This window comes from Ipomoea nil, unplaced genomic scaffold (genome assembly GCF_001879475.1).
Source record: "Ipomoea nil cultivar Tokyo-kokei standard unplaced genomic scaffold, Asagao_1.1 scaffold0482, whole genome shotgun sequence".
Taxonomy (NCBI): Eukaryota; Viridiplantae; Streptophyta; class Magnoliopsida; order Solanales; family Convolvulaceae; genus Ipomoea; species Ipomoea nil.
In genome coordinates, this window is record NW_017616910.1 from 4,970,001 (window position 1) to 4,986,744 (window position 16,744).

General features: G+C 38.7%; 2 protein-coding genes across 2 annotated transcripts; both read left to right on the forward strand.

Moving 5' to 3' along the window:
• The first annotated feature begins 12,475 nt into the window (after positions 1–12,475).
• LOC109173570 lies at positions 12,476–13,360 on the forward strand. Its single transcript, XM_019322811.1, has 2 exons — positions 12,476–12,625; positions 12,677–13,360. The coding sequence occupies exons 1-2, from the start codon at positions 12,476–12,478 to the stop codon at positions 13,358–13,360; spliced, it is 834 nt and encodes a 277-aa protein (XP_019178356.1).
• Positions 13,361–15,632: 2,272 nt separating this feature from the next.
• Positions 15,633–16,235, forward strand: LOC109173571. Its single transcript, XM_019322812.1, has one exon. It carries the CDS (start codon positions 15,633–15,635, stop codon positions 16,233–16,235), a length of 603 nt encoding a protein of 200 aa, XP_019178357.1.
• The last annotated feature ends 509 nt before the right edge of the window (positions 16,236–16,744 follow it).

A 16,744-nucleotide genomic window follows, 5' to 3' on the forward strand; every position in this document is an offset into this window, starting at 1 on the left:
ACTATTCACTACTATATATACTCCTGTACAGACTCATTATTATTCATTCAGATATATCGTATCCTCATCTGGTATCAGCAGGTTTCTCTCTCCTCTCTCTAATGGCGCACATCGGATCTGATGACGGCTCTGTTGGTAGTTCTGAACGGACCGTTTCCGAGGCCGCGCTTGTTGCACCGCTGCAGTCGGGGGTGTCTTTCTCTTCGGCGCATCACTTCGTCTCCATCAAGTTGACATCCCGCAATTTTTTGTTTTGGCGTACTCAGCTTCTTCCGTTCTTGGATGGCAAAGGGTTGTTGGGTTTTGTCGATGTACTTCGGTATGTCCGCCGATCACTACGCTTGCCGTGCCACCTGCCGAGGGAGCTGTTCCTGCCGTGCCTTCGTTGGCTTCGTCTTCCGCTGCTCGGAGTGCATGGCTCCGTCAAGATAAGGCCGTGCTCTCCTTATTAATCTCATCCTTGTCCGACGAGATGATGCACCTCGCAATCGGTAAGTCCACTTCTCGGCATTTGTGGTTGGCAATCGAACAGGTTCTTGGTTCGACTACACGGGCTTGTGCCCTCCGGTTCGTGGGCGAGTTGCAAGGATTACGGTAGGGGGATGCTTCGATCCCGGACTATCTTGGCCGTGCGCAGGTGCTTATCGAGGATTTAGCGCTTGCCGGCCGTCCGGTGACGCTAGAGGATCAGAATATGTATATATTCCGAGGCTTGCGGTCCGAATATCGTCCTTTGGTGGCGTCGCTCACAAGGGGTGCTCCGGTGTCTCTGCCCGAGCTATCCGATTTTCTTGTTTCGCAGGCTTTTATATGTGCCGATGATGCTGGTGATGTTGCTGCTGCTCCGGTCGCCATGGCGGCTCAGCGAGGTGGAGGCCGTTCGGGCGGGCAGCAGCGTGGAGGCGGCAACCGCGGCCGTGGTCGCGGCAAAGGGCGTGGCCGTGGTCGTGGCGGTGCCGGGGCTGTCCAGTGCCAGATCTGCTCCGGCGAGGGCCATTCGGCCGCTTCGTGCTTTCGCCGGTACGATGGAGCTCCGGGGCCGAGAGCGCATGTTGCGTATCCTGTGGATGATGCGGCTTCGGTTAGCACTCAGCAATGGTTTCCCGACACTGGTGCGTCGAACCATGCCACCCCAGATCCGTCTTTGATGTCCTCGACGGTCTCTTATAACGGTCCGGATCATCTTCGTGTTGGTGACGGTAAGTGTTTACCTATTGTTGGTACTGGTTCGTCTTCGGTAGCCTCTTCTAAAACACTGTTTCGGTTGTCTGATGTTCTTTTTGTTCCTGGGCTTTCTGCGTCTTTATTATCCGTGCAACGGTTTGCCCGTGATAATAATGTATTCATTGAATTTCACCCTGATTGTTTCTTTGTGAAAGATCGTTCAACCAGGGAAGTTCTGTATAGAGGGCAGGCTTCGGGGGGTCTCTATTCTTGGCCTGTTTCTCGTTCGAGTCCCGCTGCTTTAGTGGCTTCGCGTGTCTCCTCTGACGTTTGGCATGGTCGGTTGGGTCACCCTCATCCTCGTGTCTTGCGACAGATTTTGAATTAGTGTTCCATTGATTCTAGTTTTAGTAATAGTTCGGTGTCATGTCGTGCTTGTATGCTTGGGAAATCATCTCGGTTTCCCTTGCCTCGTGTCAATACTACTACGTCGCATGTTTTAGAGCTTATTTATACTGATATTTGGGGCCCAGCGCCTTTTCTTTCTGTCAGTGGTTTTCGTTATTTTGTTTTGTTTGTTGATGACTACACACGCTATCTATCTTCGAGCAGTTTCGGTCACTAGTTGAGCGTTCATATGGTCGTAAGATTGTCTCTATACAATCAGATTTAGGGGGAGAGTATAAACGGTTGCACCGTACTTTTGTCTCTTTGGGTATCAATCATAGGCAATTTTGTGCCTATACCCATGAGCAGAATGGTAGAGTTGAGCGTCGGCATCGTCACGTTGTGGAAACGGGTCTGGCTCTCTTGGCTCAGGCTTCGGTTCCACAGCGATATTGGGATTATGCCTTTGAGACTGCGGTCTATCTCATCAATAAAATGCCTACTCGAGTTCTAGACAATGTCAGTCCTCATTATCGTTTGCATCATTCTAATCCTTCTTATTCCTTCTTACGTGTGTTTGGCTGTCTCTGTTATCCTCTGTTGCGCCCGTACAATCGTAACAAGTTGCAGTATCGGTCATCCCCGTGTGTGTTTCTTGGTTATCCGTCTTCGTTTCGTGGCTATCGTTGTTTAGATCCTGCTACTAACAAGGTATTCATTTGTCGTCATGTACGGTTTGATGAGACCGTATATCCGTTTGCTTCTTCTATGCCTTCTCAGGTCTCTAGCTCTCGCCCGGTTGAGCCGTGGGGTGTTGGTGCCGTTCGGGTTGGTGTTGGCTCCGATGTTTGTCCCACTGGACCTGATCCTCATCCAGAGTTGGACGCGGATTCCGGGGCTGCCGCAGCTGGTTCAGATTCTCGCACCGTGACTGCTACGGCTCCGGAAGGGGCGGTATCGGGTGTTCCTACTGCGCCCAAGCGAGGCCGCCGTACGGCGAAGCCTGTTCAGCCTCGGTCTCATGTCATGGCAACCCGTTCTCAAGGACCGACGCAGCATGTGGCTCTTATGACTGTTCCTGAACCGACTTGTTATTCTCAGGCAGTTCGGTATCCAGAGTGGCGTGAGGCCATGGATCTTGAGTTTAATGCCTTGCTCCAGAATCACACTTGGCGTCTGGTTAGTCGTACACCTGGCATGAACATTGTGGGGTGCAAATGGGTGTTCAGAATGAAGCGCAAGGCCGATGGCACGATTGAGCGGCACAAGGCTCGATTGGCCGCAAAGGGTTTCAATCAAGTCGCTGGGCAAGACTTTTTTGAGACTTTCAGTCCTGTTGTCAAACCCACCACCGTGCGGCTTCTTCTCTCTTTAGCCGTTTCTCGCGGTTGGGTCATTCGGCAGTTGGATGTTCACAACGCCTTCCTCAATGGTAATCTTGCAGAGACAGTTTACATGAGACAGCCGCCCGGTTATGAAGACCAGTCACGGCCGGATGATGTGTGTTTGTTACAGAGGTCACTCTATGGTCTTAAGTAGGCTCCTCGAGCGTGGTTCAATAGGTTGCATGCTTTCTTGGTGTCGGTTGGTTTTTCACCCTCCAAGACTGATGTTTCTTTATTCATCTATACTCGTGCCTCTATTTGTTTATATTTGCTTGTCTGTGTTGATGATATCCTTGTTATGGGGTCTGATGCTTCGTGTGTTACTCGGCTTCTTACTGACTTAGCCTCGGAGTTTAAGATTCGTGACATGGGTGCTCCGTCTTTTTTTCTTGGCATTGAGACGGTCTCCAAGGATGGTGGTTTGTTTCTTTCTCAGCAGCGATACATGCGAGATATTTTGAGCCGTGCAGGTATGGTGGACTGTAAACTGTTGGCTACTCCGGTTCCTGTGTCCCGACCTTCTTCTGATTCTGTGGTTCCCTATGCGGATCCCACGCAGTATCGCAGTCTTGCTGGGGCTCTACAGTATCTTACTGTTACTCGCCCGGATCTCTCTTTTGCCGTGAATCGGGTCTGTCAGCATATGCACTCTCCAACCACTGAGCATTGGGCTATGCTCAAGCGTGTTCTGCGGTATGTAAAAGGAACTCTGCACTTTGGTCTTTTTATTCGTCCTTCCTCATCTGTTGCGGTTCATGCTTTTTCGGATTCGGACTGGGCTGGTGATCCAGCTGACAGGAAGTCTACTAGTGGTTTTGCGGTTTTTCTTGGTGGCAATCTGATTTCCTGGTCTTGTCGGAAGCAACGCACGGTTGCTCGTTCGTCTACAGAGGCTGAATACAAGGCTCTGGCTGATGTGTTTGCGGAGGTCACCTGGTTGGTTTCTCTGTTGAACGAGCTTGGAGTGTCATTGGCTGCTCCTCCCACTCTCTGGTGTGATAATTTGGGTGCGACTTATCTCTGTTCCAACCCGGTGTTCCATGCTCGTACGAAGCATGTGGAAATTGATTACCACTTTGTTCGTGACAAAGTGGCGAAGAAGGAGTTGCAGGTTAGCTTCATTTCCACAAAGGATCAGTTCGCTGATGTGTTCACTAAAGCTCTCCCTGGTCCGCGTTTCTCTACTCTATGTGGCAAGCTCAATGTTGTTGCTAGTCCACCTTGTGCTTGAGGGGGAATATTAGGACTCTATCATCATTAGTGTTCGTTACCTATTATTATTAGTAATTAGTGTTCGTTACCTATTATTATTAGTATTCGTCTTGTAATAGGTTTACTATTCACTACTATATATACTCCTGTACAGACTCATTATTATTCATTCAGATATATCGTATCCTCATCATATGTAGGGCAAGGGGTGCCCAAATGGGAATGTGTCCTGACTAAAGGTGACACTACTAAGCTCCACCAACTTAGATTACACTACATGAAAAAAATTGCAACCTCCGAGTACAATCTGCATAGTTGTACGAACCGCTCTCGGGTGTTTCAATTTATTTCAGCTCCGCCGGATGGTCTTTAGTGTTGCATTCATGAGTATGAATTATTAAAGATTAGCTCGTATGTTTGGCAACCCTATACTGCTATTGGTTTAGGGTTTATGTTTGCAGAGGTGGTAACCTTTTTCGCACTTACTATATCATTCCACCAATTGTACCTATTTGATTTTTTGGTGTAATATTTGGTTTGTAATGCTATTTCTTTTTGTTTTGTACCAGCGCACACATGTGTGCACACCAATAAACACTAGCTCATTTGTTGCATTCTTGAGTTTGGACCACACAGTATCAAATGAGGCACATCTAGAATGATATTGTTTAATACAGGCTGAATATATATGTATAAAATTTCAGCAGCCGCCTAAATAACTATCTAACATTCCGTCTTTTTATGCCCACAAGGCAGCCCGTGTGCATATGTAGTCACAGGTGTATGCATTCATTTGATACTTTTGTTATTCCCAACCAAAGGCATTACGTTGAGTGCACACTTGTGTATGTGCGTGCGCACCCCGCCAGTTAACACCATACTAATTACTACTAATCATACTACCAGTCAATAGCTATATAACATTCAATCCTTTTATGCCCACAACGCTGCCCGTGTGCACATCAAGTCGCAGGTGTATGCATTCATTTGATATTTGTGCAATTCCCAACCAAATGCATTAAGCTGAGTGTACACATGCACATGTGTACGTGTGTGTGCACACATGTGTATGTGTGTGTGCACACATGTGTATGTGTATGTGCACTACGCCGACAAAGTGTTTGTGGACCGTCAGGGTCTGCATGGTGCACACTAGTGTCGTATTTTGTAAACATGTGCTCATCAGCACGCACCTGTGTGCATTGCTACATTTAAATTGGAATGACCACCTACCCATATATAAATTATATTTGTATCGTGGGTATAGAAAAAGAAAGTCTTAAATGAATAAGCAGACATTATTATTATTTTAATGCTTTTTGAAAGCACAAGTTATATGTTTTGATTGTCATAACGTATTTTACTAATTTTGCGATTTAAATATACGTAATTTTATAAATATAAATCTTATTTATAGAAATCCAATTAATATTTTTGAAAAAATGGGACTAACTGTATTCTAATTCATGTGGTTCTTATATGCACTGTTGGACATTCATGAGTGCACACAATACACTACTGCCAAAGTTCAGTGACGACATACTACAATCAAACCCACTTACTGTATCCTTCAATTTAATCACATATCATTAATTCATTAGTAAATAAACAAAACAATGTGACTATAAAGTAATACAACTCTATTGAATTTTTTGTATGTGCAATCTGTTTTCTTGTCATCTTTGTAGTACGTTATCTCATATTCCCCTCCCCCCCCCCCCCCCCCCCCCTTTCTCGTGCACACTATATTTCCTTACGGAGCACTCAGTACTACTATTGTTGATTTGACATGCAAAGTATCATTCCCAAATCTCGGTCTAGACTTCATAGAATATGTTTTATCTGTAGATTGCAGCGGCATGCTTCTCAATATGTACTGGCGTCTTTCTCACTATGTTACTCTGCTAATAGTTCCGTCAGTGCACATATTACTGAATGAGCCTTTTTTTTCTCACAATGTTACTTCAGTTATTTGTCCAGTATGTTGCATCAAAAGATATTGTATCCCCAGAGCCTACGTCTGCCCAAAATATGCGGCATAACTGTGCCTCTTCATTGAGGTCGAAATCAAGTCAAATCATCATGTTTCTCTTAATTTAACCTTTCTCATTTTCCACCAAACATTTAAACAGTCACAGATGACATTCTACTAGTGCATAGCAATAGATTGGGGGTTCACACTATGTGCATTCTCGCACTTAGGCGTGTGCGTAGTGGGGCACCCAATGTGTATTCTCGTTTTTTGCCTACGTATATTCTGCATATTCTGCAGCCTAACCATGCTCACACCCAACTCTAATTATTCCATTTTCTTCATGTAATAATTAACACTATGTCGTAGTCTATTTTGTTTTCCCATTAAGAATTTTAACATGTGCATGGTTCGTGTCTTGGGCGCATCCGGATTCATATGGGGGTATCTGTGTGCATTTTCCGTGTAAATATGTGCACTATTCCTCCCAGTGTTGTGGAATTACTTTTCGCCGTTCGTTTATTGATCCCATAATCCATAATCACAATGAATTCATGTGTATTCCCTATTATACATGTGCGTAGCCATTCCTAAATCCCATACGTGAATTGCTCTGAAAAGAAAAACAATTTCGTGTACTAATAATAACACATCTTCACTCAGTTAAAAGTGTTTACCTTTTTCTGTTGTAGCCATGTACTATTCCTTCACTCCCGGTCGCTACTGTCGAACTCATCGCTCTCTGCTATGGTTTTCACAATGCAAATTCGTGTCTGGAGGGGTGATCGCTTGAGGGGAAGGGAATTGCTGATAGAGTGGTATCCTCACTTGATTAAAACACATAATATTCTATTATATATATATATATATATATATATATATATATATATATATATATATATATATATATATATATATATATGTATATATTGATATTAATAATTTATAAATTAGGTAGTAAAAAAATAATTAAATAATTAAATAGTAAAAATTAAGGATTTGCTATTTAAACTCACCATTCTGCTAAACTCAAAGTTGTCCCCTATAAATGTATTTCTGCTTTTGTACTCTCCTTTTTACACATATTTTTAATGGCAGCTGAACTTCATACTGAGATTGTTGGTAATCAACTTCGCGTAGGACAGCGGTGGAATCACATCAAGTTTAGAGTGCTTCGTGTCATTCGTCTTCCAGAGACAAAAGGTTCTCAAACCATTAAATCTATAGAGTGTGTAGTACATGATGTAGAGGTATTTTTTTTTTTACTGTAATATCAATTTTAATATTTTGTATTTCTAAAATTTTAGTTGATGCATATGTTTTTTATTTTATAATTTCACGGAACTTTTATACATATGCATATTCCACGATTGTGTAATACAATTCCCTTTGCACATCTATACTATAGTGTAATACAATTCCCTTTGCACATCTATACTATATATAATAACAAAGTCCTGGAATTTTAACTTCCAGCCCAATTCCTAAAAAATCTCTCTTCTCAATAAAATATATTGATTTCTACTTTCCCATTCGTACAATAATTCTGGGTAAAAATTCTATTCTAAAATTTCAAAATAGTGTAATACAATTCCCTTTGCACATCTATACTATATATAATAACAAAATCCTGAAATTTTAACTTTCCGCCCAATTCCTAAAAAATCTCTCTTCCCAATAAAATATATTGATTTCTACTTTACCATTCGTACAATAATTCTGGGTAAAAATTCTATTCTAAAATTTTAAAATAGTGTAATACAATTCCCTTTGCACATCTATACTATATCTACTATACTAATAAGAGCCCAAGAGAGTTAGGCCTATAATGGGTAGAAAAAATGGCGGTCACAGATTTTAATCAAATGAATGGCTCAGATTGATTAAAAGATTGATCAGATTTAAATTTTACACTAAAATTTCCTAAAATACCCACAAACCATTACTAATTCCGTTAAAATTTTAAGAATTGCCGTTAGTTCACCGTTAACTTACTCATTGATTTCAATAAAAAAAAAAAAAAAAAAAAAAAAAAAGTCTTAGGTTCGAACCTCATCCCAATCAAAGTTGGCATAATTAGTACTCTATTTTACTCTTATTAAATTATATAAATAATAATTTAGTAGTTACAACAAAAAATAATACATATGCATTTTTTTAATTTAGAATTATGTGTCCACAATATCTTTATTCCAAAAAAAAAAAATTATTCATTATCAATAAATTAAATAAGATAAATAATTTTATTAGTTATATTGTCTTTATTTTTCTTCAATATAAAAATTCTTTATATTCAAATTTATTAATTGATTATATTCAAATCACACAACAAATTGAAGTGAGAACTACCTCGCAATGTCCTTGTTTGATAATCAGCAGTTAGCGGATTTATACTAGCGAATTTGACCAGCGAATTTATTTAATTATTAACATTGGGTAGAAAAAATAACCGCCAAATTATTAAATCAAATGAATGGTTCATATTGTTCAGGTTTTAATTTTGTTCTTTTAAGATTTTCTAATTTATACTTAATTATATGATTATCCATTTAACTTTTCCGTTAATTCACCGTTAGTCTAATTCTAATATTAAAGTCTAATATAGAATTATAACTACACCATTAATCTAATTCTAATATTAAAGTCTTAATAGAACTTAACCACAAATCCTAATGTCGGAATCTCCTCAAACAATATTAGTATATATTTAATATTTTATGCCCTAATTTTTATTTGTTCTCTCTTATGTCCCGTATTTGGTTTCAACCATACCTATACAATTATTTTATTGACAATTATAATCAATATTGACTATATTATCTTGCATTTGTAAACTTAGAATTACCTATTTAACCCGCACGGGCATAGCTCAATGGTTTAGTGGTAAAAAGATATTTGAAAATATTAGATGTTTAGATTAAAATATAAAATGACCTAAGGGTATACATATAACAATAATAATAATAATAATAATAATAATAATAATAATAATAATAATAATAATAATAATAATTGTTTTAAAAAATATAAAAATATAATTAAGTCAATCATATTAACTACTTGGGGATTTATTGACAAAAAGAGTATTCAAATCACACAACAAAATAAAGTAAGAAACTATCCCGCAATGTCCTTGTTTGGCAATCAACAGTTAGCTCTTCAATATTAGTATATATTTAATATTTTATACCCTAATTTTTATTTGCTCTCTCTAGCTTATGTCCCGTATTTGGTTTTAACCATACTTATGCAATTATTTTATTGACAATTATAATCAATCTTAACTATATTATCTTCCATTTGTAAACTTAGAATTGCATGTTTAAATACGCAAATTTAACATTTAATTATCTATACATGAACAATTTCAATATAATCTTGCCTTAATATACTTTAAAGTACTTATTTTTTTAAAAAGAAGCTTTGGGCATTATCCCAGTCGCGCAATGCGCGTAAAAAACTAGTATAATAACAAAATCCTGAAATTTTAACTTCCCGCCCAATTCCTAAAAAATATCTCTTCCCAATAAAATATATTGATTTCTACTTTCCCATTCGTACAATAATTATGGGTAAAAATTCTATTCTAAAATTTCAAAATAGTGTAATACAATTCCCTTTGCACATCTATACTATATATAATAACAAAATTCTGAAATTTTAACTTCCCGCCCAATTCCTAAAAAATCTCTCTTCCCAATAAAATATATTGATTTCTACTTTCCCATTCGTACAATAATTCTGGGTAAAAATTCTATTCTAAAATTTTAAAATAGTGTAATACAATTGTCTTTGCACATCTATCTATACTATATATAATAACAAGATCCTGAAATTTTAACTTCCCGCCCAATTCATAAAAAATCTCTCTTCCCAATAAAATATATTGATTTCTACTTTCCCATTCGTACAATAATTCTGGGTAAAAATTCTATTCTAAAATTTCAAAATAGTGTAATACAATTCCCTTTGCACATCTATACTATAGTGTAATTCTCCATGTATGTATGTATGTATGTAAGTATGTATGTATGTTTGTATGTATGTATGTATGAATGTATGTATGTATGCTACATCTCTTGGTCAGAGTTGAAGTCGTGTAATTCAAACTAATTACTCAATTGAATAAAATAAATTTTAACATATACCATGTACACATTTTTACTAAGGTATATATATATATATATATATATATATATATATATATATATATATATATATATATATATATGTATGTGTGTGTGTGTGTGTGTGTGTGTGTGTGTGTGTGTGTCTGTGTGTGTGTTTGTGTGTGTGTGTATACTACATCTTTTGATCATAGTTTCTTATCAAATCAGTACACAAACACAATACTCAATACTTCGTTTTCCTCATCTACCTAAATATAAAACCGATACACAATACTGCATCATACAGTTGAAATACCATGGATTCTAATAAGCTATATGCCTTAGGTTAATGCGGTGCTATTTTTCTATAGAATATCAACGCACGCCATTGAACCACCAAACTTTGGAATGCTTATTCCATGATTATAAGGTATGTATTGAATTTATAATTTATTTACACCATAGTTTTCTCTTTTATTCAATATATATTTATAAGTTGTAATTAATCAATGTTTCCCGTATGGAATATGCATACATCTACAAATTCCAAAAGAATATGTGGACAAATTTGCTACTGTTTTGATCGAAGGGAAAGTGTATGTCATTCAGAATTTCATTGTGCACACATCTCACTTGAGGTTTAAGACGTGCCAGCACAAATTCATTATGAGAACAAACAGTTACACAATTATTAAAGTCTAGGATCAAGATGATTCAATTTGTCCTAAAAACATGTTTAAATTTAAGGATTTTGGGTCCTTGAAGGCTCCAGGGGGTGTTGATTGTAACGAATTAATTGGTAAGATCATTGCAATAACTTTTTTACATATTATTATTTTTATTACTCTTTCATATTAGTCTATGTCATTTCTTTTTTTCAATCTTCCGATTATATTTGTTTCCACAGATTTGATTGGTCGTGTAGGTTCGATTTATGAGCCTAAAGTTATTCAAGTTCATCAAAAACCTCAAAGGTTGATTGATTTCGTCATTGAGGATTGTCGGTATGTATTTTTGTATAATTGTTATGTCTTCTTTATTTGTAGAAATAAATATATACCCTTCAATACGAAATCAATTTTTGTTAATTCAGGGAAAGTCGATTGAGCATAACCCTGTGGGACGAACATGTGGATTCAGCGTTGCCGTTCTATGATGTTGTTTTAACAGATCCATTGATTGTTATACTACAACTATGTAGAGCAAGGTGGACTGATAGTGAGTAATAACACAACGGTAGATTTTACTTTCTTTCTGTCAAATATACTTATTTAAAACTGTTTTTTATATTAGATGGTGAGGTCAAGATTTCCAGTTCCTATACGGCAACTAAGATTTTGTTCAACTACGAATGCCCTAAGTATTTCAGTTTTAAGGAGAGGTATGGACACATTTCACTTTTGTAACGCCATATAATATGTAATCGATAACATCTTCAACGATTACAACATATTTGTTTTAAAGAGTTTGCCTAGGTTCTTTACTCCTATGCGTAGTATAAGTTCAAGTTCTAGACTCATTGGAAGTGGTTCAGTTGGAGCTATGTCGAATCATAATCATTTATACTAAATTTTTAAATGATTCATTTTAATGTTCAACAGATGATTTGATGTGTTTGAAATAAAATTTGTAGGTTGGACAATTTTGGGTGTTTGGACAAATTCGTGATATTCAGCAGGATTGGTATTTCACTTCATGTAGGAATAAGAACTGTGGGAAGAAATTTCAACAAAATGAGGACAAAATGTATTGTAAGCCATGTAACAAACAGTGGTCAAATGGAATCATAAAATATAAATTGGTGATTGATATCCTTGATGATGATCAAGATGGTGAACTAATACTTTGGGATAATGTGTGTACGCCTCTACTAGGAGTCACTGCTAGTGAGTTGAAGGTGAAATATTCTAAGGTTAGTCAAATCACCACTTTGTTTTTTACAATGGTAATAATTTTATCAGTTTTATAATTTCTACATTAATGTTTATTTGATTCACATAGGAGGAACAGGAAAGACGTTCTTCTGGAGAACATTATCTTCAAAGATAAGGACCCTCGGAGATATTGTTCTGAACGTTGCTTCAAGTGGAATAGCATCTTTACTATTGCCAGGTGGCAGGACAACGCATTCTCGATTTGCTATACCACTCTTAGTGAATGAAGATTCCACCTGCAATATCTCGTAAGGCAGTGACCTTTGCAAACTTAAAATCAAGTGCAAATTGATAATATGGGATGAAGCACCGATGACACACAAATACTGTTTTGAGGCTTTAGACAAAACCATGAGGGATATATTGAGATTCACCGTACCTGGTAGTGATCAGAAAACATTTGGTGGAAAGACAGTAGTATTAGGCGGTGATTTTAGGCAGATTCTTCCAGTTATTCCAAAAGTAACGAGACCAATGATTGTATGAGCCACTATTTATTCTTCATACCTCTAGATGAATTGCAAGGTATTGAGGCTCACGAAGAACTTGAGACTACAGAGCTTAGCTTCAAACGAAGATAGACAGGCGGTTGATTGGTTCTTAAGATGGATTGCAGACATCGAAGATGGGATTACTGGGTTTGTAAACAATGGCTTGTTTGAGATCGATATTCCACCAAGGTTTATGTTGAAGTGTGGACCTGATCCAATTGCAACTATAGTTGAAAGCATCTTCCCAACGACGAAGTATGGAATGCTAGAAGAGTCGCACCTAGAAGGACGAGCGATCCTCTCACCGACTTTAGATGTTGTTGATCAAATTAATCTGTATATGTGTGATATGAACACTGCAAAAGGTCGGACGTATTTAAGCTGTGACTCTTTGTGTAAGGCAGAATCAGATGGTGATAATCTCTCACAAGTACATACTCCTGAATTTTTAAATAGCTTGAGATTGTCTGGACTTCCTAATCATTCATTGACGATAAAGGTTGGTGCACCTATTATGTTACTGCGGAACATAGACCACTCTCTTGGTCTTTGTAACGGTATGTGCCTCATCGTTACAAAATTTGCGGATCATATTGTCGAAGCAAGAATAGTTAATGGAACGCAGCAAGGAACCGAAGTTCTTATACCACGAATGTCTCTCACCCCTTCTGATACGAGATTGCCGTTCAAGTTCCAGTGTAAATAATTCCCGTTGATGCTAGCATATGCAATGACTATAAATAAAAGCTAGGGTCAAACACTAACTCAGGTTGGCTTATTGTTGAAAAAACCAATTTTTAATCACAGTCAATTGTACGTGACTTTTTCCCGAGTCACTCATCCTGATGGCCTTAAGGTTTTAGGTCTAGTCGAGGATGGAGACACTTCTGTTACTACTACTAATGTCGTCTACAAAGAGGTTTTCAACAATGTGTAATTCTAAATAGTAATATTATCTATTATGCGTGCACCAATATAAAAAAATTGTTACATATCTACATATTACGTATATATTCCGTTACAAAAATTTCTATAACTAAATTACTACACATAAAGATAATTAGACCAATTAATTCAATTTCAAAACATTCATACAAACCTTAATTCAACGTCAAAATTTACACTGTCGAATATGAAACAAATTATAATTCATATAGTATAACAAATATATTCCATACATCACACGGGTGCAAACACTAGTTATTATTATTATTCATATTTAAATTTTGCATGTTTTACCCTTTTACCCCTTTTTTAAAAATCAGATCCATAATTATGTTTGTTTCTTGGATCAATCTCTGTCATCCGAAGCCATTAATCCTATGATCTTAATTTGTCCACAGTTTGTATTTTAAGGGTGTTGGCATGTGAATGCAACTATATATATATATATATATATATATATATATATATATATATATATATATATATATATATATATATATATATATATATATATATATATATTACGGCATTGAGTGGTTTATACTTAGTGTTTCATGCTAACGGGTTATTTTTCATGTGTTTTAAAAAAACCCCTTTTAGGTTAGGATTGATGTATGCCGAGAGCCTGTCTAGAGGAGTTAGTATAGTAGTACTTTTTGTTGTAGCTCCTAGTTTTAGTTCCTTCATGTTGCTTAGTATTATGTTGATGTGGGTTTGAGACTTTGTAGCATACTTAATGTTTGACTTTGGGTTTTGTTTGGTGCTAGGACTTCAGAGTTTGTGAACCCTTGGCACTTGATGTTGCCTATATTTTGGATAATAGTGGTTTAGCCAGGTGGTCATCTTTATGTGGATGACTACAGCAGTAGCACCCCTTTTTATGCATGGGTTAGATATTTAATGCTAAAGTCCCTATTTCTTTATCATAAGAATATGATTTATGCTAGGCTCGAATGGTAGATTTTGGGGGTGTTACATTAACTCTCATAAAAAAAAATAAAAAAAAAACATTAAAAAAAAAACTAAAAAAAAATTAAAAAAAAAAAAAACTAAAAACAAAACTTGAGAAAATTTTCCCGAATAGGATGATTGAAACTCGATTGAATTAATTTTATTTTGCGAGAAAAAAGTTTAGAGAGTGTATAGTTCAAAAGATGTTTTGAGAATGTAATGTTTTTTAATAGAGCTGTTAAACGGGCTGGTGGGGCGAGGCCGCCTGGGTCCGTTAAAGCCCACCAAAATACGGGCCTAAAATAACACGACCGGCCCGGCCCCGCCTTAGGCCCACAGGCCTTGGTGGAGCCCGCCAAATTTAAAAAGTTTTAAATTTAAATAAAATTAATATGAAAACGTTAATAAGTGTATACTAAAATAATTTAAATAGTTTAAAGATATGTTAATACATTTGTAATTTGTTGAACACAATAATAACTAATATAGCAACTAGTCCTAATGATGAATTAACTTTAACAGAAATCTGTTTTAAGGGTAAAAGCGAGAGATGGAAGGATTGGAAAACCTCTCTTCCCAACGATCGCCAGAAGATCTTGATCTTCTTGAGCGCAGTACGAAGAACCCTAAGCGGCATCCAGCGATGCCTGCTGCGCATGCGACGATGGTAAGCCTGGAGATCCAGATGACGGATGAGGTGGAGATTGTGCATGAGACGCCCCTCGATGCGATGGTGGAGGCCGATGCGGGAACCTCATCGACGAACCAGCAAGTGGTGGAGATGGCGTCACCGATGGTGGTGCCGGCGACGATCCAGGAGCCAGTGGCGCCACGACGTACGTATGCGGAGAGCGCGACAGGACGAAGCGCGGCTGCCCAGGAACAACAGCCAGTTGTGCTAGATCAGACGGACGAACGCGATGAGATCGTCGCATAGGAGAACGATGATCCCCTGTGTCCTACTATCAGGCTGACTAAGAAAGAATTGGAGGCGATCCGAGCCCCGTGGCGAAAGTCGCCCATCATCAAAGTGATGGGGGCGTAGAGTGGGTTACGCATACCTGCTGCGGCGCCTGACATCCATGTGGAAGCCCAAAGGAAGTTTGGACCTGATTGCGCTGGACAATGACTACTTCCTTGTGCGGATTGGATCAATCGAGGACATGAAGTTTGCGATGTACGAGGGCCCATGGATGGTTTTAGATCATTATTTGATCGTGAAGCCTTGGGAACCGGATTTTGATCCAATGAACGATACCACAGAGAAACTGCTTGTCTGGGTAAGAATTCCATGTATACCTGTGGAGTATTATGATCTTATTTTTCTTAAGAAACTCGGGAATCGCATTAGAAGGACAGTCCGAGACGACCAAGCCACCAGCCTTGTTTCCCGTGGGAAGTTTACTCGGATATGTATCGAGATTGATATGAGAAAGCCTTTGATTTCAAAGTTCACGTACAAGGAGAAGGTAAGGCAAGTGGCGTATGAAGGCATACACCTGGTATGTTTCTCTTGTGGTCTTTATGGACATGCAAAGGATGCATGCCCTTTGCGTCGTAAGCCGACAGCTGAGCAAGGCGACGGCTTGGCGGTTGCAGAGGCAACTCCAATTGCAGCCGACGGCGAGCAGGTTTCCACTACGACGAAGGAGGCTGCGGATCCTACGATCCCTTTTGGGGTTTGAATGATTGCTCCCAAATGGAGCGGGAGGCCGCCGTCGAAGCCAGTACACCGGAACTCGCGACAGGTGACGGGTCAAGGGGAAAGAACTAGACCCGCAAATGGAGCACCAATCTAAGCTTCTAGGTTTGCGCCACTGGCAGAAGCTGAGATCGAGGTGGCCGCGGGAGAGACGAGGACGGAAAACGTTGAGAAACAGGGAGGGATGAGTAACCATAACCGGCGGCACAAGTAGAGGAGCTGTGCGAAATGGGCAGTCGCAGGTAGATGGGGGAGAAAGAAGTAGAAGTCCGAATGTCATAGCCAATGAAATGCAAATTGTGAATGAACCTGCGGCGGCGACTCAGGAGGTACAATCCAGATAAGGGGTGTCTCTACCCAGGGAACGACGGGTCAATGGTGAGGGTTCGAGGAGGACAGCGGAAGAGGAGGAACACGTTGTTGTTCGGGGCTCACAAGGAGGCTTGGTGATCAGGTCATCGCGGGTGTTTGTAGGAGACAATCGTGGCAACG